This window comes from Camelina sativa, chromosome 4 (genome assembly GCF_030686135.1).
Source record: "Camelina sativa cultivar CO46 ecotype springtype chromosome 4, ASM3068613v1".
NCBI classification, from domain to species: domain Eukaryota; kingdom Viridiplantae; phylum Streptophyta; class Magnoliopsida; order Brassicales; family Brassicaceae; genus Camelina; species Camelina sativa.
The window spans coordinates 32664058-32689271 of NC_141883.1; the positions used below are offsets into that span (position 1 = coordinate 32664058).

The window sequence follows — 25214 nt, forward strand, 5'->3', positions numbered from 1 at the left end:
TGTATTTTTGATGACATGTCCTCTAATATAAGCTAAACCCTAATTATCCATTAAAAACAAAGCAAAAAACACCCTTGTGGACACTTGTGCAATTCTCATCCAATTCTTTTGGGAGATAAAGAGAACCTTCTCAGAAGCTGTAATCATCTCCATTTTTAAGTTATATATAAAAGGGTCACTAACCTCTATCTTATGTCTATATAAACAAAGGGTGCATGTCTCGTATCTGCATCACATTACATATATAATCTTTTTTGTAGTTGTCTATCACTTTTTCTACACAACATTCTTTCATTTACAATATGGGTGTAATATTAGAAGGACAAAGAAAGGAATCCATTTGGGTTTCAATGAGAAGACAAAGGGCTCGAAGGGCACTTGTGAAGAAGATCATGATCCGACCGAGGAAAAGTCTAGAAGCTTCTAGAAGACGGTATCGTGCCATTCATAGACGAGTCAGGACGTTGAAAGAGCTTGTTCCGAACACCAAAACATCAGAAGGTTTGGATGGACTTTTCAGACAAACGGCAGATTATATTTTGGCTTTGGAAATGAAAGTGAGGGTCATGCAGACAATGGTTCAGGTTTTGACCGAAACCGACTGTGTTTTAAAACCTTCATATAATTTTTTGTAAAGGCTTGTTGGATTTTACGGGTTTTTAGTTTTTATTTGTTCGTGTTTTCATTTTTATCATCGTGTGATTGTCGAAAAGTTAATTTGGTTTATGTTGCTGATGTGACACCGCCAAAAAAAAAGTTATTGAAAATCAAGATATATGGTATATTTTATGCTTATATTATTTAAAAAAAAAACATTTGATTATTTGAACATACCAATTCATAGATAATTTGTTCCGTGCGAGTAGTTTGTGCGCTACATCACTAAAAAAGATCGAAGAGACATCTATTTTGTTTTGTAAAAGGTAAATAGATTTTTCAAAAATTACAAAACTATTTTGCCAAAAGAGAAATCTATAAAAAATTTAAGTTCATTTAGTTAAGAGAAATACAAATGTAGGACGGTCATAAATGTTTTTACCAATGAAAGCAAAACGACCGTTGTCAAAAGAATCAGGTTTAGCGTGGGCTATTACAGTGCATGGGCCGTGAATCCAACTAATCAAACCGAACTACACAAACTAATCTTCGAAATTTAAATTTATACGAAAGATTAAATATTCTACTCATTTACACGTTCAAAATTACTAACATTGATTGAAATCATAATGAAATAAAAGCTCAAAACTTTAGCCTTGTAACCTAAAAATTAAGGGATCCTTAACTTTACCACAATGAGTTAGGTATATTTTATTATTTTACTCGTGCTTTTCCATATAACAGAACAGTTGCCGATCGATTTTCGAGTTTAAGCATCAACAGGGTGGTGTGGATATTAAGAAAATTCATCAAGAAGACTATTATTCATAGTACTATTCATGTCTTTTCTGACGATATCGTATTAAATTTCATTGTAATTTAATCCAAAAAAAATATATTATTAATGGTAAAACTGTTATATAGATAAATGATTTTACTCCAACGTTTGGACTACTGTCGCTTTTGATAGTGATAGATAACAGATACAAATGTTTGAACGCCACATATTATATAGTCCTTTTTATTTATTTGAGATGACACGAATTAGTTGAGAGGGAATGGACCGACATTTTATTATCTCGACGATGATTTGGGATTCAACAAATTAAACAACGTTTTTTTTTTTTGGTCAAACGTTTTATGTTTTCATTCTTTGATAACTCAGAGAGCTTCGGTCACTAAACAATCTACTCGATACCGTGTAGAGACGGGGTTGGTTTGGGCTGAATAAGGCTGATAGTCGGGCTCAATAGTGTCAGTGAAGTGATGCGTTTCGGGGCTTGACCACGAATGCTAAGGCGTGTTGTTAGTATATCAGTAAGGTTTAACACTTTCTATAACATTTGATGATAAACTACTGTCCAGAAAAATATATAATTAAATGGTTTCGTAAATAGTAGTACTAAATAGTTATGATGGGTTACAATAAGCTTAAGCCATGTGCTAAACAATACATTCAAGTATACACCTTAAAACATGCCATCTTACACGATTAACTATATGACATTCACTAGATATAAATTTTAGTATACATCTTACAAGATTTACTATATGACATTCACTAGATATATATAGATTTTGAAGTATACAAAAGAAAGAAAGACATAACTAATATATATTTATATCATCGATCGTATTATAAATAAATGAAAATGTATATGTTATTTAAATAATATTTCTATTGGATTTTAGTTTTCACTTGTACGTAAAACATGATCCAAACTAGTACATTAGTTATGTCTTTCTTTCTTTTTTTTAACATCAGTTATTGTCCTTTTCTTGCCTCCGAATTATTTAGCGAGGTTGTAGTAGAAGTGCTAATCCCTTGAAAATTCAAATTGAACCTAAAGGATGTTGAAATTATACATATGTATGAGATAGAAGACAAAAATTTATAATGTAGTAAATGAGACTATTAATGACTTATAAGTTAATGAGTAAGCTACCATCAGACAGGATTTATATTACTCGGCATCATGTTTGATGCGGCGATTAATAAATAAAATAAGATCCCAAAATGCGTTTACTTTGACTCTTACCCATATGCAAATACCAACGCAACGGTTATTATTTAACTATTTTGTTTTTAACTCATCCACAACGTCATTTTTAAGAGTATTGGGCAAGAAAAAAAGAAACAGAAAAAAATCTTTAAGTGGGTCAACACATGCGATACGAGTTGCGTTTGGGTGATTTCTTTTTTCGATTAAAATCACAAAAAGGCATTTAATTAGGGATTTGATTGCTACTTGTGAATTCACGAGACATATATAAAGTATCCAAGGAAGGAAGAAGCAACGTACGTGAATTATTAATTATCACCTTGATTCATGCCTTGTCAACTCCTCTAGAAGGTTTGTTTTACTCTTGTTAGGGAACACATTTGGATAATGTACTATATACGCTCTCAATCTTTTAAAATAGTCCTAATTAAATCACCTAACTAAACCAATGAGACGAAACCACATGCAATTCAAACTATATAAATCACTTAGTCTACACATTCTAATGTTCGATTATATGAGTAAGACGTACGCGTGACCATATTATATACCATTTCTTTGCCTTTTAATATATCAAATAAATATTTGTATATGGGCTTTATAATTCAAATTTCAAAGATTTGACTGTATATGATATGTAATCCCAATACAATATTCTAAAATATTGATTTTGAGTACCGTCGTTACTTTACGTGGTATAGTGGAAGATTGGTGACTCGGAAGTCGGAACCCTGTGACTCGTGACCGGAGTGAAATTATTATTCTAGCATTGATCGAGTCTATTAACTTTCTAGCTTTTTAACAAACAAAGAAAAGAAAATCATTATACTACTGTTCTAAGTAGTACTAGTATATTTTTATTATCATCCACTACGGTTTTTGAGATCCTAAACGTATCCGAGAAGCAACCCTAGGGCAGTCAAAAATTTAATATTTGTTTTTCTTTTCTCTTTATCGTTCGGTTCGCTGATACGAATCTACCTTTCCTATCACCTATGCATTTATTTTGAATCATAATTTCCTTTTACAAAATCTATTTTAAGTGCACAAACGAACCATCAAGATGTTTCGAACGTGCCAGGTGAGCCATTGGATTCGAGAAGCTGCCAGGTGGACAGTTTTGGTTGATGGAACCCACAAGCCGACAAAATAAATAAGACACGTGTAATATATTTGGGGGAAAACGTAGGAAGGAGTAAACATACGCCACCATTGGCATTTGATGTCCCGCAACCCGACGCCAACACCGAGCCGCGCGTCTTCGTCTGGCCGACCCTTTGATTGAGACCCTTTTATTTATTTATTCAAAATTTCGTCCATTAACAAATTTTTTAGTTAATACAAAAAGATGTTACATCCATCCGGAGACATGACGCAACTGGTGAGTGATAATATCTCAAACAGGGAAATCATGAAATTATACTGAATTTTTTTTTGTAAAAATGGGTTTACTAAAAAAAGGAGGAGGAAAACAAAATCATGGAAGCATGCAAAAGGAGAGCTAAGTTTGCAAGCAAATTATACGGGAGTGGGTCACCACTCGTTACTCTTCTTCTATCTATCTCCCCCATGGGCATGGTACAACACCACACGTGCATGCTTCTTCTTCTTTTTCTACTACAAACACGAAAACAATTATGGTTTGCGAAGGCGAGGTAAAGAAATTCAAAAAGGATAAAGCAATTTCTAGTAGTATAAATCAAAATCGGTTGTAAAAAGAAAAAAGAAAGAATAAACATTAAAGAAGGAACAAAAAGAGAAATTCAAATCTTGACTTTGTTACCTTTAGCTTTTTTAGTTTTTTTTCCTTTAGTCATCCATCGGGATCACCGCTGTTTATAAAGAAAAGGATCCATGAAGCATGCAGGAGTTATATAAATCTGGTCCCTTAACTTTGATCTATTCGGATTTGCTTTGGGTCCACGGATTTATAATTTATAATAATTATTATTAAAATACTAGTACTAATCTCTTACTTATCAAAGTTCTATATATTCCCCTACATCAAATAATTGGTGCTACTAATCTTAACACAATTATATAAAAAAAGGAAATAATTAATTGTATGACAAACCATTAGATTGATTTAAACAAAGTTTTAAAGTACACAGAGTTTGCGATATGCAGTCTGCACCAAACTGAACTAATTATCTTTATCCCCGTCAAATATACTACTATATGATGTTATCAACTTATTTCATGCATTCCATATATTATACCTTTATACCATAACTAAGAGTTTTCTTTTCCCTCACACTGAATAAGAAGAAAGGCTGTATGTACCTAGAAAAACAAAAAGAAAGAATGTTTTCACCTCAGCTGCAGGCTTTTTTCATCAGATATTTTTGTTTGCATAATTCCACATTCCAAAAGACAGAAACAAATAAAGGAGATGTGAACACGGTCCATTAAATTCGGCCTTTTCTAAATTTATATGATACTCTATATATCTTAATTAATCATCCACCACTTTAAAATTATTCTTTTTAAATTAAAAAACGCCGATAATTTTTCGATTCATACGTGCTTCTCTTTTCCATAGATCAAAAGTAGTAGTGTGTGTGAGTGTCAATCACATTTTTTTTTTTCTCTTTTACAAAATTTACTATTGATCCTTTGTGCTATTAACTATTTCATAACACCGAAATAAAATAATAATACAAATTTCGATTACAAAATTGTACTATTTAGATCACGGACAACGGTCTCACCGCCCACACATGTCTCATGTCTTCTTGAGTCTATCTATTACTACATAACATAATAGATAATACTACTACATAAGAAAACAATTCACAACAATAATGGACCTCTTCATTTGCCTGTCACTCACGACATAAACCAACGACAGCGACAAAAAGTTTTATTTGTTTGTTGCTGGTTCAGCGACCAGTCGCAGCGACTATCGCCAGTGATCAGCAACCGTAATTTTCAGTCACTAAAATTTTCATCGTTCATCAGCGATCAATCGCTAAAATTAGTCGCTGGATCCAGCGACAGGAAAACGAACAACATAACAAAAAAATAAAAAATAAATAAAAACTGATATATTTAACTATGATCTAAATTAAAGTTAATTAAATAAAAATATAACTACATATAGTTATTAAAATTAAACTAAATCTAACTAAATAAAATAACAAATTAATTTGAATATATTTAAATAAATTTCTAAAAAAATCAGTTATAAAAAATTAAATTTAACAATATTAAAATGAATAAATTAAAAATAAAATTCAAATTAATTATTTAAAAAATATGTAAATATGTTTTTAATTTATTTTATGGATATTTATATTTTAAATTAAAAAAATATCAAAAATGAAATTTTATTAATTTTAAAAATATATTATTGTAATTAGTCGCGTTGATAGGCAAACGAACAATTCAGCGACAGTTTCTAGTGGTAGTTGCAATAATCGTTAGCGACAAACAAATGAACAACATACTCCGTCGCTAAAATCTATCGCTAGTCGTTGGATCCAGCAAGAGGAAAATAAATAGGGCTATTGGGACAAGTGTTTTTAAAAAAAAGGAAAGACAAGGTTTTTTTTTGTGTGTTCTGTGTTCACATTAAAAAAGAAAAGAAGGATTCCCATGCACACGACCCAGCAACAACACCCTCCAGAGATGGCTCTTTATTTAATTTTAAGTTCGTTCTCTATTCACATTAGCTCAAATTTAAACTAAAGAAAGAACCCGTATAACTATTGAACCAGTCAAAACCGGACGTATGAAAGCGTCTACTGTCTTCTCTGACTTACGCGTTGACCATATATGACTCCAACCGGTTACTGTCACACTGTATATTATAGTAACCTGCTATCGCCGGTCAATAAAGGAAATCCAAAAAAATACAATGAAGCCTCTCTCTCTCTCACCTCATTCATTATTTAACACAGTATTGTGACAAAAATATCAAAATCCCTTCTTCACTCATAATTATCTCTTTCATCTCTTTTACTCTCTGACCCCCAAAACTTCATTACATCTCTCTCTCTCTCTTTCTTTCTTTCTATATATCCTTCTTCTTGTAACCCTAATGAAAACTCTTCCTTTACAAATCATCGATCTTTTTCTTTTTTTTTTTTTTTTTTTTTCTGCTTCCTCATTTGTAATTTTTTTGGTTCGATATCTCTGTTTCGCTCTCTGTTTTGTAACCGTGTCTGGGAAAACCGAGTGAGGTCGAAGAATGGAGTTTACAGATTTCTCAAAGACGAGTTATTACTACCCGTCGTCGCAAGGTGTTTGGGATTTCGGAGATTTAGCGGCGGCGGAGAGGAACAACTCCTTAGGGTTTATGGAGTTATTAGGTTCTCAACCTCAACCTCATCATTACGATTTCGCTACTACTACTGTTTCCCCTCATTCTCTCCTTTCGACGAAGCTGTCTTCTCCTGTTTCAACCATCCTTCAAGCAGCAGCTCCTCCACCGTCTGATAAAGCGTCGTCAAAGGTGGAATCTTTTTGCTCGGATCAGTTCTCGATTAATCCACCGGCGACTCCTAACTCGTCCTCGATTTCTTCTGCTTCGAGCGAGGCCGTTAATGAAGAGAAACCAAAACGAGAAGACAACCAAGAAGAAGAAGAAGAAGAAGAAGAGAAGAGTCATCATCATCCTAAGAAACAGTGAGTTTCTCTCTTTTTGTTGGTTCTCTCTCTTTCTCTTCAAAAGGGATCAATGTTATGAGCATATATAAGCTGTTCGAGAAAAAGACAGAGAAAAAAAAAATGGTTTCCTAAAGTAAGCTTTTTTTTTTTAATGTTCTTTATATGTGTGCGTCTGTGTATGAACCCCTCAGGTTGAAAGCAAAGAAGAATAATAATCAAAAGAGACAGAGAGAGGCAAGAGTCGCATTCATGACAAAGAGTGAGGTTGATCATCTCGAAGATGGCTACCGCTGGCGAAAATATGGTCAAAAAGCTGTCAAAAACAGTCCTTTTCCCAGGTTTCTTTCTTATTCTTCTTCTTCATATCAAATACTATGATTTGCTTGGGTACAATACATGCATTGTGTCTCTATTCTATTGTTTCATAATTTTCGTGTGTGTGTGTGTTAAGCCTTTTACTAATTACTAAAGTTTCTTTTACATTTTCCAAAGAAAAGAAAGGTTAAAAAGTACTGTTAACCCAAAGTTTTATGAGGTTAATTTTTTGTGTAATGGTGTTTTGTTTTTTACAGGAGTTACTACCGTTGCACAACGACTTCATGTAACGTGAAGAAGAGAGTAGAGCGATCATTCAGAGATCCAAGCACTGTAGTTACGACCTACGAAGGTCAGCACACACACATTAGTCCACGCACGTCTCGTCCTATCTCCACTGGTGCTGGTTTCTACGGATCATCTGGAGCTGCTTCCAATCTCGGTAATGGTGGTTGCTTTGGCTTTCCTTTAGAGACCTCCACGTTAATCTCCCCTCAGTTCCAACAGCTTGTCCATTACCACCAACAACAGCAGCAACAAGAACTCTTGTCTTGTTTTGGAGGAGTCGGCGAGTACCTTAATACCCACGCTAATGAGTTTGGTGATGATGACGATCGTGTGAAAAGGAGTCGAGGTTTGGTTAATAAAGATAATGGACTTCTTCAAGATGTTGTTCCATCTCATATGCTCAAGGAAGAGTAGTAGTATATATAAGTCTTTTAGTATTGTAATTCACATCTAGGTTTTCTTAGAATGTATAATTGTCTAATAGAAACGGATCTTTCGTTCTCTTGAAGGGGATGTTTTCTTGTGGATCTACTAAAATAGTAAGGTACTTATAAGATTTTTTCACCATGGAATCATTACACAAAAACATGTACTAGTTTTCTTTGAAAATTGGTGGAATAGTTTAGCATGGGTTTGCAGATAGTATGATTGGCGAAAACTCTAAATCGCATAATAATTTCGTCGTTGTGTAAATAACCGATCATAGTCTATATAACAATGGTCGTCTTTTTAAAACCTCTGCTATGGCCATTGCATGAGCTCTATGCTCATATCTAGGGTTGGGCATTCGGGTAACCCGTTCGGGTTCGGGTAAACAGGTTTAGAAAAATAGAATCTATTGGGTATTTTTAGATATATGGGTTCGGTTCGGTTTGGATATTATCAGGTTCGGGTCGGTTTGGGTTACAAATTTCAGAACCCGATTAGTACCCGAACTACCGAGTACCCGAAAAAATATAATTAAATTTAAATAAATTTAGTTAAATTTTGACTTACATAACAAAATATTTTAGATATTTTGATTATTTTTGATATTTAGGTATAAAACCAAATGAAATATTCAAAATTATAATCATAATTTTGGGATAATTGCAATATATTAATGATAAATATTATAAATATGTTTATATGTTCGGGTTTAATGGGTACCCAAACGGGTACCGGGTATTATCCGACCCTAACCCGAATCTACGGATATTAGAAAATAGAACCCAATAGGATTTTATAGACAAATCCGTACCCAATCCAAACCCGGTTTTTCGGATCGGGTTTCAGATTGGGTATTCGGGTACGGTTTTATGTCCAGACCTACTCATATCTAGCTTATATAGTTTATAGTTAGTGTTAACTTTTTAAAAATCGAAAACCAATTTGATATACGGTTCTAATCCGTTATAGGGTTTCAGGTTACTCTATCTCTACTCAAAGACAGAGTTCAGTTAATGTGTTTTTTTATTGGGATTTCTTTTGTCTCGCCTAAATTTTTGTCTTGGAATCTGGAAATTTCAACTAGTTTTTATAAGCAACAAGATTAATTAAGTGAGACAACTTAAGAGGAAATTAATGCGAAATTGGAAGCATAAACCCAACAACTCCTACCTACTATCCTCTATGTTTTGATCCACCTTTCACGATTTCTTATTTATATATTTATTTATTTATATACTCCTTTTGCTATTCGTGCTGTTTCATGATTACACTGCGGTGAAGAATAAGACGTATGCACTGTGTTATTGTCGTTGGCTATTTTCACTTATTTTTTTTTTTAAATAAAGAAAATGAAAGAGAAAAATCCTCTCTTCACAAGTTTTATTTTTACTAGGTACGACGATGTGGTGGAACGTGGAAGACTCGATAGTTTAAACGTGTTTAAATTAGATATAGCCATTGTGTTACCTAAAGACGTTTTCAATTACTTTTTGTAACAAACACTCCATTAATATTTGACGGGATTTGTTTTGGTTTATGCTTTTGCATTCCTTCTCTCATGGCAGGAACATAAACGATGGTCAAGACATTATTTTTTTTCTTTCATATGCGCTTTTGTATCAACCGTGCATCATTTACAAATTACACTATAAGCTAGAAAAATTGTTTATTAGCAAACTGTATCCGAAAAGAAAATCATAATGTAAAATGTAAAACTTAACATATTGTAAACCTTAATGCAAGTTCCTTCTTTTTCTTTTTTTTTTTGGTTACAAACTAACTAAATCATGAGTTTAAAGGCTTGACACCCAAAAAAAAAAAATGAGAATCATGAATTTGGGTTATCTTTTTAATGGTGTGAAACAGAGCGAATATATTTTTTTTGTTTTCTTTTTCTTTTTGTTACTTTTGCAGCCATGTGTGTGTGTGATAAAATGTTTTACATAACAGAACAAGGAAGCAAAAAACAATCTTATGAGGTACTATCACTTTTTTTTGTCTTTTTGTCTAGTTAGTGCATAGCAACGCCATTGGCTTTAGTATGTTTGTATTGACCTTTACGGTGAGTGATAATCCCAAACCGAAGAAGGTACATAATCATTGTCCCAAACAAAGCCACGAATGCAACCGAAAGCAAACTTACCAAAACACTCGATGGCTTAAAAGTAAATGACTAAAAGACAAACTTAGGAGTCCCATTGATTCAAAGAAAACAACTAACAATTTTGCTCATCAGTGACACAATGGTTTGTAGAAGCCCCCGAGTTTATTCCATTTTCAATACACAATTGTTGGATCCAAAAGACTTTCAAACCGTAAAAAAACACTGACATGAAAATTTATCAAATAAGTTGAGCTTGAAAAAATGAAAGATTGTCTTAACTTAGAGTTTTGAATCTCCTGTCAACATCTTTAGTGAGATTTTTTAATTTTTTTTTTGTATTTTAAGTTAGATTATTCATGTTTTGAAATAGACGAATGCAAGTAGGAAAGGATAAGACTCTCGTGAGTCGTGACTCGTTAGATGCAATATTAGTTTACATAATCTAAGATTTGTTTAAATTCCATAATCCTATAAGATTTTCAAATCATATAAGATAATTACAAATCTTAGATATTTGTAAATTTTTGCGTTAGTAAATTCAATAGTCCGTATGGATCAGAAAACCTTAGAGATGACATACGTACTATTACATTTACTAACGCAATTACGCATATATGATCCCTATAAATTATATATACAAATAAAAATCCTATAAGATTTACAAATCAACTAACAAAGATTTTACAAATCCAAGTTTAAATAGGTTTTAAAGATATTATTTTCTCTTTAGTAGAATATATATATAAACATCAACGAGCAATTAATATTATTAATCTTGCACATTCAAGAAGAAAACTTTCATCAGTGTTATATTTAACAATTTAATTTCTTCTTGAATCTTTGGATCTCTCTGCTTTTTGAAAGACTCTTCTTGAGAGATTCATCAAATTGACAGAGTTTCGTTAAAATGATAACTCGATTTTTCAAGAGAAGGACTGACTCTAAAACAACTCGCAAAAGCAGAATTCAGGTTTGCCTTTTTTTTATTTATTTATTTTTTATTTTTTTTTTTTGCACTCTTAGTTAGAGATCTGCTAATTAATTAAGCCCTCTATTTTATGAATAGCAAGTTATTGTTTGGTATGAGTATATCTCTCTAAGCCTTAGGTTTGATTTACAGGCTGCAGAGATGGAGATGAGATACAATAATGAAGTGAAGCATAGGAAGGAAAAAGAAGAAGCACTTGCTAGAGAAAAGGAAGAAGTAGAGAAACTGAAGCTTCAAGTGGTAAATCTCAAAATCAAACATGAGAATATGTGTATTAAGGCTGATGAGTTGGAGAGCAAGTACCAGAGAGAGCTGATTCTCAAGAAATCTCTTATTATTAATAAAGAAAAATAAGTGTGCGAGATAGTCAAACGTATAACAAACTTTTTGCAAGATAGCAATGCGAGTATAGTGAGCGACAATGCTCTTAAACTAGTCCATGAGGTCACAAAAAAGTATGAGGATATGTGTATCAAGGCTAAGGAGTTCGAGAACAAGTACAAGAACAAGCGGATCCTCACGGAAGCTCTTACTAAAGAAAATGAAGAGCTCGAGAAAGCCAAAGGTCTAATAATTGAATCTTATAAAATAAATGCGAGTGTGATGGAAAAAGAGAGGGACAACGCTCTCAAGCTAGTCGATGAGATCACAACAACAAAGAAAATAGAATCGTTTATTTGCCCTATCTCACAGGCAAGTCCTCCTTACTAATCTCAATCTCGTATACTAGTAATTAATATATGTATGTTTAATGTTTATGAAAGATCCACAATTGACAGCTGATGGATATACATACGAAGCAGAAGCTATTGCGAGATGGTTTAACACAGGTCACAATACATCACCAATGACAAATCTCAAGCTTTCTCACACCAATCTTGTCCCCAACCGCGCTCTTGGGTCTGCGATTCAGGAGTTGGTTTGAGTCTTCTTGCTTTTCGATCGGTTTAGTCGTCTATGTTAAAATTTGATTTGATTTGGTTTGATTTTATGGCCTATAATAATAGTGTCTTTGGTATATATATACGACTATTTAATTATGAGACTTTTGGAATTTGTGTTCTATATTTAAAAGCTGCTTTGAAAGTGCAAGTTTGAAAGTGCAAGTTAGTTATGAGACAGCTAAACAAGTTGTAACTCACAAACCACCTTCTTTGGTTTCTAGATTGTGTTTTTTCCTTGGACACTTATCTTTGTTTCTGACTCCAGGAGCCTGGACATGCATGACATGATAGTTGATACAGGTTTGAAAAATACTGTGTTAAATTACTGGAAAACAAAAATATAAACATTAAACAAAAAAAAAAACATGCATGAGATGGGCCGAGCTTCGTAATTAAACTGCAGGTTAACTTAAGAAAAAAGAGCCCTAAACGGGCCTTGACGAAATTACTTTAATAGAAGAGCACATTGAACCGAATACCGATTAAATTTATGTCATAACCGAAGATAAGTGTCAAAAAAAAAACAGTTCAAGTTTATGTCATAACCGAATACCGATTAAATTGAACCGATTTATTGACTGGTTAAATTTTAACCATATGAACCACAAAGAACCTTTGACGAATTACTTTCATTTTTTTGTTATATTTGACTCTAATCTTAGGTTTTTAAAGTCTTTTTCTTTTCCGTATTTCCGTATTACAAAAGCGATTTGGTATTTCTCGGAATATGAGAGATGATTCCGTTACGACGAAGACTTTATTATTAGACTCTTCGGTTAATTTTTACTAGTTGTTTAGATTTTAATATTTTCAGACTTCGATTTTTTTTTTCTTTTTCTTAAATCTTCAGTAGATTAGTCCTTTTGAATCGACAAGTTCATTATTAAAAAAACAAACACATGGTATTATTATTACCGGATGAGATTTTCGATTGAAATTGTTCCACATATGCACAAGTAATGTTTAATTTATATGCCTTTATATTTTTTTGGCCAAAAGTACTAGTGAACATAATTGTTGTAAGTTGTAACATAAAAAGTTCATGTGAACAACGTTGTTGTGAATAAATGTATTTAATTACATAATCATTAGGAATTTTTAATGTTTGTGAATAAAATTTATGATTTGTAATGTAGTATTATTTTTAGGTTTCATGTACACACTTTATTTGCATATATGCTTGTAATATAATCTTGGTACACAAATAATGCAATTAGAGAACACAACAACAAATCTATACTAATAAAATTATTACGATTATAATAGCTAATTATGATGAGAGACGAGTGATCCTCCTTCTCTCGACAAATGCAGACTTTGTAAGTATCTGCCTTTTGCTGTGATTATTGTTTTCTCAAGTGATTAGAGATATTTCAACATAAATTTGGTTGATGCAAAGACCCGATAGTCTATTGGCTAATTAAGAAATCCATACATAAATCCAATACAAAAACAGTCTAACCATCTAAGAAACATAGCCTAACAGTATTTGGATTCCATAAGGTAAACGCATGGTGTCACATACTCTAATAATCACTCTCCAGCTTCACCTTCCACTTCCAAAGTACAATCGGCCGCTTGAATCAATCACTATCAGTTTCCTCATCCTCCTCCGCTGTTAAGTTTTCAAAACCGCATAATCTTGTGAGTTATACAACAAAAGAGACAACAAAACATGACATCTGAATGAGCAAACTACACTTGGAGAAACGAGTACTGACATGATAATGTTTCGCCAAATTTGTTGCAACGCATCACATAGACTGCTTTTCCCATATGATCCAAGCTTGGATACTTGTGAAGTTCCCAAATGTTGTCTTGGGAAAGGCTTAAGAACACAAAGCCTCACTTGACCAACCACCTTACTACGGTCTTCTACCCAGTTGAAATCCAAAGTTACAAGAATTTGAGACGAACCCATGAACAACCACTGGCGAAAGGTTTCCCATGCAGAAAACTCAACATCGAACTTACCTGCAATGAGACTCAAAACAATTATCTATCTATGTAATCATAACATGAGTATACAATATGGAAACTTAAAAGTGATATATGCTATACTTGACATCCAAGGAGGGATTTGAAACTCATCTTTAGAGAGTTGATGGACTCCAGGCTACTTTGCAGCCTTGATTAAGTTGAAAATCTTGCCAGCAATGAGGGCAAATTCAATAGTTGAAGAATAGACATCCGACAACAAGAATGGGAGGGTGGACTACGAATCTGAAGCAACAATCTCTTGGCATGACACATGACAATACTCGAATGCTCTAAAAGAGACTCGTCTATAGTCCTACCTTACACATTGATCTTTGTGTCTGCCAGTGATCATGACGGGGTGATCATTAGGATCCATGATTTTCCTATACCTGAAACAACGCTAATAGAGAAGACTGATAAGTAAGTAATGATTAGCAAAGAAGAAATCAATGCCAATGATAATGGCTACGCTGGTTCAATAAGAGCAAGCAATCAGAGTGAAATTTCAAAAGAGAAGAAGAACAAAGCCCGCAATAACGGAACACCAAAGCAGCAACATCTACAAAACATTGATATCTCTAAGCTATAAGAAACAAATCGTCAATACTAACATCTAGACCAGATGATGATTCCAAAACCTAAGATGAACAAGGAACAAAAGAATCGGAGATATTACAACTAACCTAATTAAGCATCATATCATCCACAGAACATTGTTGAAAATTACGATACCTAAAGATAATACTTGAGAACCATCACATCAGAAGAAACATGTCCTAATTTATCATCATCATCATCATTCGAATTCAAAAACCTAAGATGAACCAGTTCATAAATCTTCAATCGATTAGTCCTTTTGAATCGACAAGTTCATTTTTTTTTAAATAAACACACACCAGATGAGATTTTCGATTGAAATTGTTTTACATATGCACAAGCAATTTTTGATTTATATGTCTTTGTATTTTTTTTTGGCTAAAATAGTGGACACAATTGTTGTAACATAAAAAGTTCATGTGAAATTGTGAACAACGTTGTTGTGAATAAATGTATTTATTTACATAATCATTAGGAATTTTAATGTTTATGAATAAAATTTATAATTTGTAGTGTAGTATTATTTTTAGGTTTCATGTACACACTTTATTTGCATATATACTTGTAGTATAATCGTAGTACACAAATAATGCAGTTAGAGAACACAACAACAAATCTATACTAATGAAATTATTACGACTATAATCTAAAAATAATACAAACTTGACGGTATAGAGATTTGCTCGCTTTCTCGTCAATGTTTAAAAGTGCGGACGTCATCACCAGAACACATATACTACTATACAAAGTATATATTCCATCCACTTTCCCGCCAATAACCAGGGGCAAAAAGGTCAAACTATAGTTGAGCATGTGGAGGCATGAATTCCTTGTACCACCAAAACCTCAAACTTGGAGTTGGAGTGCAACGCGTAGCTTTAGCTTATTCCTCTTTCTTTTGATTTATTTTTATCCCTTTAATAGCTAATATACTTGTTTACAGGTCTAAGATGTAAATTTATAATGTGTTAAGTTGCATAGTAGTCATCAGTAAACAGAGACTCCATTCTCTATAATTATTATGTAAAAAATTATTTTTTATAATATACTTTTACGGTGATATGTTGATGAAATGTATGTACACTAGAAGAAAACCACATGAATTTAACTAAAACCAAACAATAACCACTCCACATAATAATGATTGTGGCGATGAGGGACAGATGGAGAGGAGAAATCTTTTTAAGGGTCAGATACATGACACGTAACCGAGGAAAAAGAAATGCAACATTTTCAACGGAGTATATATAACAAGTAAAGAGGACCTTCGTGTATCTCTCTCAACTTTCTCTCGCCGACCAAAAACCTAAATCGACCCGTCTTCTTCCGACATTTCTCAGATGGCTTCTCACATTTCTCAAATCTCTTGTACGCAGAGGCTCTGTTTCATTCCCCTTATGGCTTATTATCACCAATCGGTTGCTCTTTCTCAAGGCAATTTGAAGGAACCAAATAGAGGAATGGATCCACGAACCGGATCTGAGATCCCCGGTGAGTCTGTCAAGAAGTCCGGTTTATGTCTGCTCTTCGTGCCAGGTGGCACCCCTTCGTTGGCTGGAGGGGAAAAAATTCTGTTAGAGCTGCTGCTGCTTCTTCCCTCTGTCCCACTCTGTAACCGCCTCACTCTCCCTCTAACCGAACACAGTCCTTGCTCGCTCCAAATAAGGTCCATAAATCCACAGAATCGTATTTTTTTTCTCTCTCTCTCTCTCTCTTTCTCCCGCTCTCTCTCTTGGCGACAGAAAATTTTTCTCGGAAAGTTTTTCTTAAGTGACGGAAGAAGCGAAGTGACGGTAAAATCTCTTGAAGTTCCTCTACATTTTTCTTCTTCTTCTTGTTTTTCTGATGTTCTCTCAAGTTCTTCGGGTTGATTACTTCATCTTAGAGGAACTAAGAAGATAGTGTTTGTTTGGTGAATTTTCTCAGGAAGCTTTCGGTATCTCTTTCTCGGAGAAGCTTTCGGTATCTCTTTCTCGGAAAAGCTTTCGGTATCTCTTTCTCGGAAAAGCTTTCTCATCCCAAAGGTAATTTTCAATTTCTGCAACTATACTTTTGTTGTGCGATTTTACTTTGTTCTGCCTCTGTGTTCCTCGAGAATTTGGTCAAGTTCCTCTACATTTGTCTTCTTCTTCTTCTTCTGATGTTCTCTCAAGTTCTTCGGTTTGATTACTTTCATTTTGGTGAATTTTCTCAGGAAGCTTTCGGTATTTCTTTCTCGGAAAGCATCCCTAAGGTATTTCTCAATTTCTGCAATTATACTTTAATTGTGCGATTTTACTTTGTTCTGCCTCTGAGTTTCTCGAAATGATTAGGTTAAAATTTGATTGGAACGTCATTACTTGTTTTAGGATTGCATCTCTCTGAAGATCTTCACAGAAACTTTATTTTTCTGTTTACCGTGATTGCTTTGTTTTATGATTGTATCTTTCTGGATTAGACTAAGATTTGACTGTAACGTGGTTGCTTGTTGCTTTCTGATCATCTATAGAGTACTTTCTGACTGTACAACCAGAAACATGGAAGAAATGTTGGAAGATTTAGAGGTTCAAGGACCCATGTTTGACATGGGTCTGTTTTACAACCTCCATCCTATATGCTCTCTCAATTGTTGCCATAAAATGGCATACAACTGGATGACTGGGGACTCCTCCTACTTCTCTCATCATCAAGGTAACCGAACTTATTAGAATAGCTTGGTTTGTATATACTGTTTAAGCTTTTTGGATTAATTTCTGGTTTAGTAGGATTTGGTTTAGCTTAGTTAAGTGTATATAACACATTTGTAAAGTTTGCAATTGTTTTCCTTTTTTGTTTTCGGAAGAGATGAAACGAGTCTAAAGCTTTTTATATGTATATAAATATGATGAGACCTAAACTTAGCTGAGACCTAAACCCTTTTCTTATTTTTTCAAGGTCCAACTATGGGATTTGATGCTTCCAACTCTGGTGGTGAGATCTTAGCTGGTTTGTCGACGACTTCTTCTGTGACTGATCCCAGTTCTGCGAGCAATTCTCTGGGTGAGTTAAGTCGTAACTGCCTCTGATGATGAGACCTAAACCGCTTTTTTTTTTTTTTTTGTCTAACTTTTGAACCCTGGTTAATAGGAGGTGCTTCCAACTCTGGTTTGTCGACGACTACTTCTGTACCTGAGGACCTCGATCCCAGTTCTGCGAGCAATTCTCTGGGTGAGTCAAGTCGTAACCCTTAGTTCTGCCTCTGATGAGACCTAAACCTAGCTTAATTTTTTTTTAACTTTTGAACCTTTTCTCAGGTCCAACTATGGGATCCGATGCTTCCAACTCTGGTGGTGAGATCTTAGCTGGTTTGTCGACGACTTCTTCTGTGACTGATCCCATTTCTGCCAGCAATTCTCTGGGTGAGTTAAGTAACCTTTAGTTCTGCCTCTGATGATGAGACCTAAACCGCTTAATTTTTTTTTTGTCTAACTTTTGAACCCTGGTTAATAGGAGGTGCTTCCAACTCTGGTTTGTCGACGACTTCTTCTGTACCTGAGGACCATCTGCGACTCCTGAAAACCATTGCCAGAGAGTTTGTTTTTGAAAAGTATAGAACGGCGGAGAAGGAGGACAATAAGAAGAAAAGAGAAGCTCTGGCACAGAAAAGAGCGGAGGAGCAGAAGAAGAAACAAAATAAGGGTAAGAAGAAGTAATTGGAGTTCAGTTCCTCCTCTTTCGCTCTCACACCCTATGTCACACTTTCGTCTTACTCTCCTCTATATTTTTTCTTTCCTTTCTGTCGAGACTAGAGAGGAATGTTCTAGAAAGCAGAAACCTTAGTAGTATCTCCATCACTTACTTTAATGGGCCTTCATGTTAAAAGCCCATAGAATTTTCGTACATCTTAAAGTCTAAAAAGGCAAATATTCATGAGTGGGTTTTTTTTTTCTTTTTCTTAACGCTGCTTTTATTAGAAAAAATGGAAAGAATCACAAATGTAGAGCCAAAACAAGATTAAGCTTATAATAATCCAAACCGACCACCCCTCAGGCAATGAAAACCAGAGCAACTAAATCAAAGGATTAAACTTCATCCAAGACGCTCTGATTCAATTCGATTATGTAAGCAAGCTAAATGTCCGCCTAAAGCAGAATACGATGTAAGCTGCCCTTCCTGAGTGACCCTAAGAGCAATATTTCTAGCCAAAGAGTTGGCTTTTGGTGAAGAGAGTTTAGATGAAACTTCCCCATCATTTGTATTACTCTGCTATTTTATCTAAACGGATGACTGAAGATATATATTGAACATTCCGTAAAACTCTTAAGATTAGTGGACACTACGTAATCGTATAATAAGATTATACTAAACGGAATCGTTGAAACGAAGATATACATGTTGTAGTTTCTTTAGTTAACAGTGACAGCTCTCTGCAGGTAGCTAGATGGAGTAATCCGAGATGAAAACTTGGGTTCGAATAGCGAATGGTAGAACATTAAGTATTTTGAAAAACGAGCGATTTTATAGAGTTATATACACTCAATGGGAATGAGTACTACTGGAACCAACCAAAATTTTCATATCACTTTAGTGAGGTTCTTCTAAAGCTTATTTCATCCGAATCCGTAGAACATTTAGTTACGTGAATCGTGGTAGCCTGGTAGCTGTCAGGTGAGGTGAGATGTGATTTAAGCAACTAGAGAGACTTAATTAGAGAGGTAGATTTAAAATAAATATGATGAAAATGGTCACACATGACACAACATAAAAATAAAATATTACAGAAAGCTAACACAAAAGGCTTCTCTATCAATTATTGATACACATAACACAACATAGTTACCAAATAGCACACACATCATCTCAACACTTTCAAATTTTCTTTGATGCCAATATGCGGTACATTTCGCCAATTTGTACCTGCGTATAATGGAACGTTAGCGGCTGCAAATATATAAATTCAACATTAACCAATCTATTGACGAACTTGTAAAAACAAGAAAACAAAAAAAGATAATTGAAACCTGATAATATTTGAGAAGATTGTTCCTCCGATTCTTGAGCGTCGCAGTCACTAAGTCTCTCTCTACGTCGAAAGGTTTTGTCTCCACCGCCACAGCTTTGATGTACTCAAACTTTCTTAACTATATATTTTTTAATTTTTTCACATCCACGAAAATACTTAGTGTTAATTTTAAAATAAATTGAAAAACGTTGATTCAGACAAAATCAAACTAATTCAAACATATACCTTGTTCTTTTCTGCTGTTGACTTCAGTTCTGAAACTATGTGTTCTTTTAGCTCCGGGAGAGAGCAGAGTTCTTCGAATGGTTTAGTATGACCGAGATCTTTAGCCCACCGGTTCACGGTTTCTGGGTTAGGAACAATCACCGCGACAAGCATAGATTTAAAGCTGTCTCCATAAACCCATATCTGAGAAAACAAACATAAAAGGAGAAACCCTAAAAACGATTTCTTGCTTGTTTGACAAGACATCATGATTCAGAGTTGAAAAGCTTACATCTTGGACAACGGAGTTTTGCCCGTAGATGTTTTCCAGATTCTCGAGAGCAACATATTCTCCTTGAGAGAGTTTGATCAGATTCTTCTTACGGTCTATGATCTTGAGTACTCCGTTTGGAAAAATCTGGCCTATGTCTCCTGTTAAAACATCAACCCCACATCCAAAACAATTCAGAAACCAGAATCAAAACTCTTCGTTTCGGCTAAATTCAGTATTACCTGTGTGAAACCATCCATCTTTCATGACTTCATCAGTGAGTTCAGGGTTCTTGTAATACCCAGAGAACATACATTTTCCTCTTATACAGATCTCCCCTGAAGGGTTTTCCCCGAGTGGGTCATAGCCCATTTCAGCCACCTCCTCAAGCCGTATCTCGTTGTAAACTGCCGGAATACCGACTGTCCCTAGCATACACATCTCATCCGGGAAACCTAACGCCGTACCTCCAAGCGTCTCCGTTAGGCCTAGTCCAAACAATCACAGCAGCATTGACTTTCCTTGGCAATCAAGGAACAGGGAAAATAAACCCTAGAATATAGAAGAGTATATGTAAAAAAATATTATACCGTAGCCTTGGACGACAAAGCAACAACAAGTAACTCTCAAGAACTCTTCAATCTCAGGGCTTAAAGGTGCTCCTCCAGATACTAGCAACCGGATACGACCTCCCAACTTGTCTCTAATCTTTAACAGGAAAAACAAAAAAAAACGGGAAACGTCGTTTATTTGATGACCATAAACAAATACAAAAGCTCCCAAAATAGAAAGAAAAAAAACCATTATATCAACTGTTACTAACCTTTCTAAAAGCAATGAAATCAGCCATGGGTGAAGCTTTACTATGAGAGTATCCACGATTCATCCAAGCAAGCTTGCTACATAATCATTTTGTTTTGCAAGGTTAAGCTATTAGAAGAAAACAGAGCGATAACGATGAAAAGTTATGCTTACTGTTTGTAGAGAGCATCGAAGATGAGTCTCCTTCTTGGGTTAAGTTCTTGAAGAGCCTTTTGAATCCCCTCATGGATTCTCTCAAACACTCTTGGAACTCCAGCTAGATAAGTCGGTTTCAATTCCTGAATGTCGTCACGTAACGCATTCAAATTCTACACAAAAAAAAAAAAACAAAAGATAACACAATTCTCTTTTAATTATCCATTTGCTTTCCATAATTTGATGATTATAAAGAATTCTAAGAGAACGTTACTCCATGGTAATAGCCAACGGAAGCGCCTTTCCTAAAGAAGAATTCCTCATTCATACGGTCAAGAATATGAGCCAACGGCAAGAAGGAGAGATACACATCGTCATGTGTCATCTACTCCGCCCAAGGTAAACAGAGGATTATTCAAAAGTAAACAGAGGATTATGCATAATGTTAATTCAATTACTAAGATATTCTCTTCTGTTACTAATAATTGTGGGCCATGGGTTACCTTATCTTCGAATTGGTCCATGTAGAGATCCATCCCAACAACCAAAGTGGCGACCGCTTGGTGAGTTAAAACCACACCTTTAGGGTCACCGCTCGTGCCACTCGTGTACATTATGGTGCATATGTTAAACGGCTTAGGCGGATTAGTCTCTTCGGGTTTCTCACGTCCCTGGTCAAACATTCAACGGTCAAATAGTCAACTAAATAAATATCTTCATCATAAGATCAATATTGCTCTGTGTATGGATGCGAACACCTAATTCATTTAATTTCGACATACACACTAATACATAATGTCGTCAAGTTGGTTGCCTGTCACTAAAAAACCTCAAAAGAATGGTCCGAACATTTTAGATAAACTATAAGAACAAAATTACTATCCAGTAAATAAAAAAGTTGGACGACGAACCATATGGAGAAAATCGAGCCAAGAGTATGTTTTGACTCCAATTTCTGAAGCCTTGTGGCTAAGCTCGTCGCTCACATTAGTGAAGGAAACTATAGCTTTTAGCCGTTTAGCACATTTGCAATCTGGCTCCAGAAGCTATATTTCAACAGCATATTATAAACACTAATGAATATATCGCAAATGTATAATTTTTTTTTAATAACAATTAAGTATAAAAGTATTTACTCCGTTAATTTTGGTGTCTTGGACAAACACAAAGTCGATTTCCGCATGCTCTACAATAAAATCGACTGCTCCTGAACCTAAAAACATCGGATATAAACAATTTTGAGTTACGTTCTTGAGTTTTGAGTCAAGAAGATATATACATAAAGAATAAAAATCAACTTACCCAATGTATCATATAGAGGTACACAGATTAGAGTGTGAGCTGCACAAGCCTAGATATATGTTCACACAAATATATAACTTGGGTTAAGTTTAATAATGAAATTTGGCAAAAAAAAAAACAGAAAAGTATTTCATAAAAAAATAAAATGAGATGGACCTCCATTGCGATGATCCACTGAGGACAATTAATTCCGTAGATCCCTACTCGACACCCCTACACATGTATATTAACATTTTATTACGATATAAATTTAACAAATCTCCAAAAAAAGATATATGAGTTGATCTTGAGGAAAACAATACTTACAGGTTCAGCGCCGACGGCTCGTAGTGCAGAGCCGATCTGGAGAACTTCTTCGTATACTTCCTTGTACGTTTTCCACGTATACGGTCCAACCTAAACCGATCCTTACGTGTTATATTTGTATAAATGCATAAATTATTAATTTCTCTCTTTTTCCTAAGTAACAGCAATAAGAAAACTTCAAAAGAATTCCACCTTCTCATCAACAATTCGACGCCATCCAAGCATATTGTTCTCCGGGAATTTCTCCACTGATTTACTAAAAAATTCCCAAAAGAGAGCTTCATTATTAACAATAATTATACACAAAAGGTGATACATATCTAATTACAAGAAAAAATATATTTATGTACCTGAAAATGTCCCAAGCAGTGGTGATCTCAGAATCCATAGGAGGAAAACCTTTTTCCGACAGAAGATTCCGGTACACCGGACCTACCGACGGCTTTCCGTCTATCCCTTTAACTCCCTCTTCCACCTTAGCCGCAAAAGACCTCATTCTCTATTTCTCTATTATTTTATCTCTGACGTGAAAAGTTATTTTTTTTACCATAAAGAACAAATTAAAAAAGCAGAATCTATCATGGAGAGAAGAACCATGAGATAAAAATATTTCAACCAACTTAGTTTTTTTTAATGAAGTACCAACTTATTTAATAGAAGAATGTTCTACAAATTTAAAAAAAAAAATTGTGAAAAAGAATAAGAGAAATTATCATATTTCGTTCATAAAGAGAGCAGAATCTATCATATTTTTGCAATTTCGCAAAATTTTGGGTGACGTGAAAAGTATACTGCAATGTTAAACGAAAAAGTCAAAAAGAACAGATATTAAAGTTTCATGAATTATTAGTCTGCTTACGTACTCCGTACTTATTATTATACACAGAAATTAAATATTATTATACACAGAAATTAAATGAGAACTTCATATTATAGTTTCACAATTTCAGTTGCATTAATTGTTACCAAACCGGTCCACCTAACCATACCGATCGCAAACCACAAGTTTCTGCATTTATAATAAGCAACAACATAAGATACCATACCAACTACTCAGTACACACCATTTGGTTTCGACACTGACTTGGTTTCCATATCTTTGAGTGAATTGAATTATATGAAGGGAAGATTTTGTTTATTTTCCGATAATTCAACGAAGTATACGTCGAGCGTCCATTATTTTCACCCCTTAATTCCTAATAAACTTATGTTTAATAATACCGTAAACTAAATCACTATTTTTAGAGTCACGCCCTAAACGTGAGAGAGCAGTATAAGCCTGGCTTCACTCTCTTTATCCTTCTTTTTTTTTCATCATCTTCTCTATTATACTACATAATAGTGGAGCAGGAGGTATGAAAAACCTCTGAAGAAACAATAAATATGAAAGTGATGTAACTAACTGTGTGCTGTAGTTGTAACGCTCTCTAACCAATGTAAAAATTATATCGAGAGAGGAATAATATTTCATTTTCATAGTTCAACACTTCAACTCTTCCATTTTCATTTCGAAACATGAAATTATGTATTTTACTCTCTCCTTTCAAAATAAACACAATCTTCTTTAAACTAAAGGAAATCATTTTCTTTTGTTACTATAATTAAATAACATTCTGGTTCATATATAGATTAATCAGCTAAAATCAGTGAGTAGATCAAAGACCTCGAGGGATGCAACAAAAACATCACAGTATTATCCTGATTTCAAATCCTTAAAAGGAAACAAAATGAAGATATAACACTAATCATAACTACATAAGCAAAAACTAAGATTAAGCAACCAACCTTATTTCACTTGACAGAGCAAGGTCTGAATAGTACGTAGTTTACAGATGATCTTCAGATCACTGTTTGAATCCGACAGGTCGGATAATTATTTTTCCCCCAGTGTTTGGAAGCTTTGTTTTGTAAAAGTTTTTCTTAGTTTATGAATCTTTTAGAAATGATCAGAGAGAAAGAGAAAGAAGATAAGTTTGGGAGCTGAGAAATGGTTTCTTGGTTTATATAATAATATATGAGTTGGTTGATACAGGCCAGCCCTGTGTTTTTTCATTTTAATACTTTTATTCTTGTTTTTAGTCTTCAATTTCAATGTGTAAATAATAAAGAAGAAAAGAAAAAAAAAAGGTGAAACAATTAAATATTTCATTAATTATTTCTTGTTTCATATGGCTATATATAGTGTCTCTATTAATAATCTTCAACTACTATTTTTCCATTAATTGATATAAACTAACGTCCACGATACGAAAAAAAACACTCTAAAGCTTATCGTCATATCTCGAAATAAATCAATGAATATTTAGACGCATAAACGAAAGTAAACGAGTCTCTGTC

General features: G+C 34.1%; 4 protein-coding genes, 1 long non-coding RNA gene and 1 pseudogene across 10 annotated transcripts; 4 read left to right on the forward strand and 2 right to left on the reverse strand.

Annotated features, from left to right (window-relative positions):
- The first annotated feature begins 65 nt into the window (after positions 1 to 65).
- LOC104783317 (transcription factor UPBEAT1 pseudogene) lies at positions 66 to 1071 on the forward strand (annotated as a pseudogene).
- Positions 1072 to 3919: 2848 nt separating this feature from the next.
- Positions 3920 to 4480, reverse strand: LOC147946428 (uncharacterized). Its single transcript, XR_015596221.1, has 2 exons — positions 4384 to 4480; positions 3920 to 4217 (listed from the first exon to the last, which is right to left on the reverse strand). It is a non-coding gene; the product is annotated as an uncharacterized LOC147946428 (long non-coding RNA).
- A 2040-nt stretch (positions 4481 to 6520) lies between these two features.
- LOC104783316 (WRKY transcription factor 23) lies at positions 6521 to 8381 on the forward strand. Its single transcript, XM_010508459.3, has 3 exons — positions 6521 to 7229; positions 7403 to 7549; positions 7784 to 8381. Exons 1-3 carry the CDS (start codon positions 6793 to 6795, stop codon positions 8226 to 8228), a joined length of 1029 nt encoding a protein of 342 aa, XP_010506761.1. The 5' UTR covers positions 6521 to 6792; the 3' UTR covers positions 8229 to 8381.
- A 2873-nt stretch (positions 8382 to 11254) lies between these two features.
- On the forward strand, positions 11255 to 12260 carry LOC104784455 (U-box domain-containing protein 36-like). The gene is made up of 4 exons (XM_087509608.1): positions 11255 to 11317; positions 11414 to 11634; positions 11734 to 11900; positions 12100 to 12260. Exons 1-4 carry the CDS (start codon positions 11255 to 11257, stop codon positions 12258 to 12260), a joined length of 612 nt encoding a protein of 203 aa, XP_087365734.1.
- A 3811-nt stretch (positions 12261 to 16071) lies between these two features.
- On the forward strand, positions 16072 to 18760 carry LOC104783315 (uncharacterized). Its single transcript, XM_087512141.1, has 8 exons — positions 16072 to 16649; positions 16783 to 16880; positions 17051 to 17089; positions 17345 to 17526; positions 17770 to 17874; positions 17962 to 18042; positions 18129 to 18233; positions 18325 to 18760. Exons 1-8 carry the CDS (start codon positions 16197 to 16199, stop codon positions 18525 to 18527), a joined length of 1266 nt encoding a protein of 421 aa, XP_087368267.1. The 5' UTR covers positions 16072 to 16196; the 3' UTR covers positions 18528 to 18760.
- A 761-nt stretch (positions 18761 to 19521) lies between these two features.
- On the reverse strand, positions 19522 to 24972 carry LOC104783313 (long chain acyl-CoA synthetase 1-like). 6 transcript variants are annotated; one of them, XM_010508454.3, is made up of 19 exons: positions 24663 to 24947; positions 23844 to 23886; positions 23228 to 23398; positions 23070 to 23133; positions 22878 to 22967; positions 22728 to 22784; positions 22572 to 22620; positions 22406 to 22482; positions 22181 to 22315; positions 21773 to 21940; positions 21544 to 21654; positions 21288 to 21442; positions 21136 to 21211; positions 20903 to 21020; positions 20555 to 20800; positions 20334 to 20473; positions 20063 to 20245; positions 19836 to 19955; positions 19522 to 19731 (listed from the first exon to the last, which is right to left on the reverse strand). In XM_010508454.3, exons 3-19 carry the CDS (start codon positions 23371 to 23373, stop codon positions 19684 to 19686), a joined length of 1983 nt encoding a protein of 660 aa, XP_010506756.2. In that variant the 5' UTR covers positions 23374 to 23398; positions 23844 to 23886; positions 24663 to 24947; the 3' UTR covers positions 19522 to 19683. The 6 variants fall into 6 exon arrangements, with proteins under 6 accessions (XP_010506756.2, XP_010506757.2, XP_010506755.2 ...); XM_010508455.3 differs by lacking the exon at positions 23844 to 23886 and having other exon boundaries at positions 23228 to 23384; positions 24663 to 24972; XM_010508453.3 differs by lacking the exon at positions 23844 to 23886 and having other exon boundaries at positions 24663 to 24959.
- Positions 24973 to 25214: the final 242 nt, after the last annotated feature.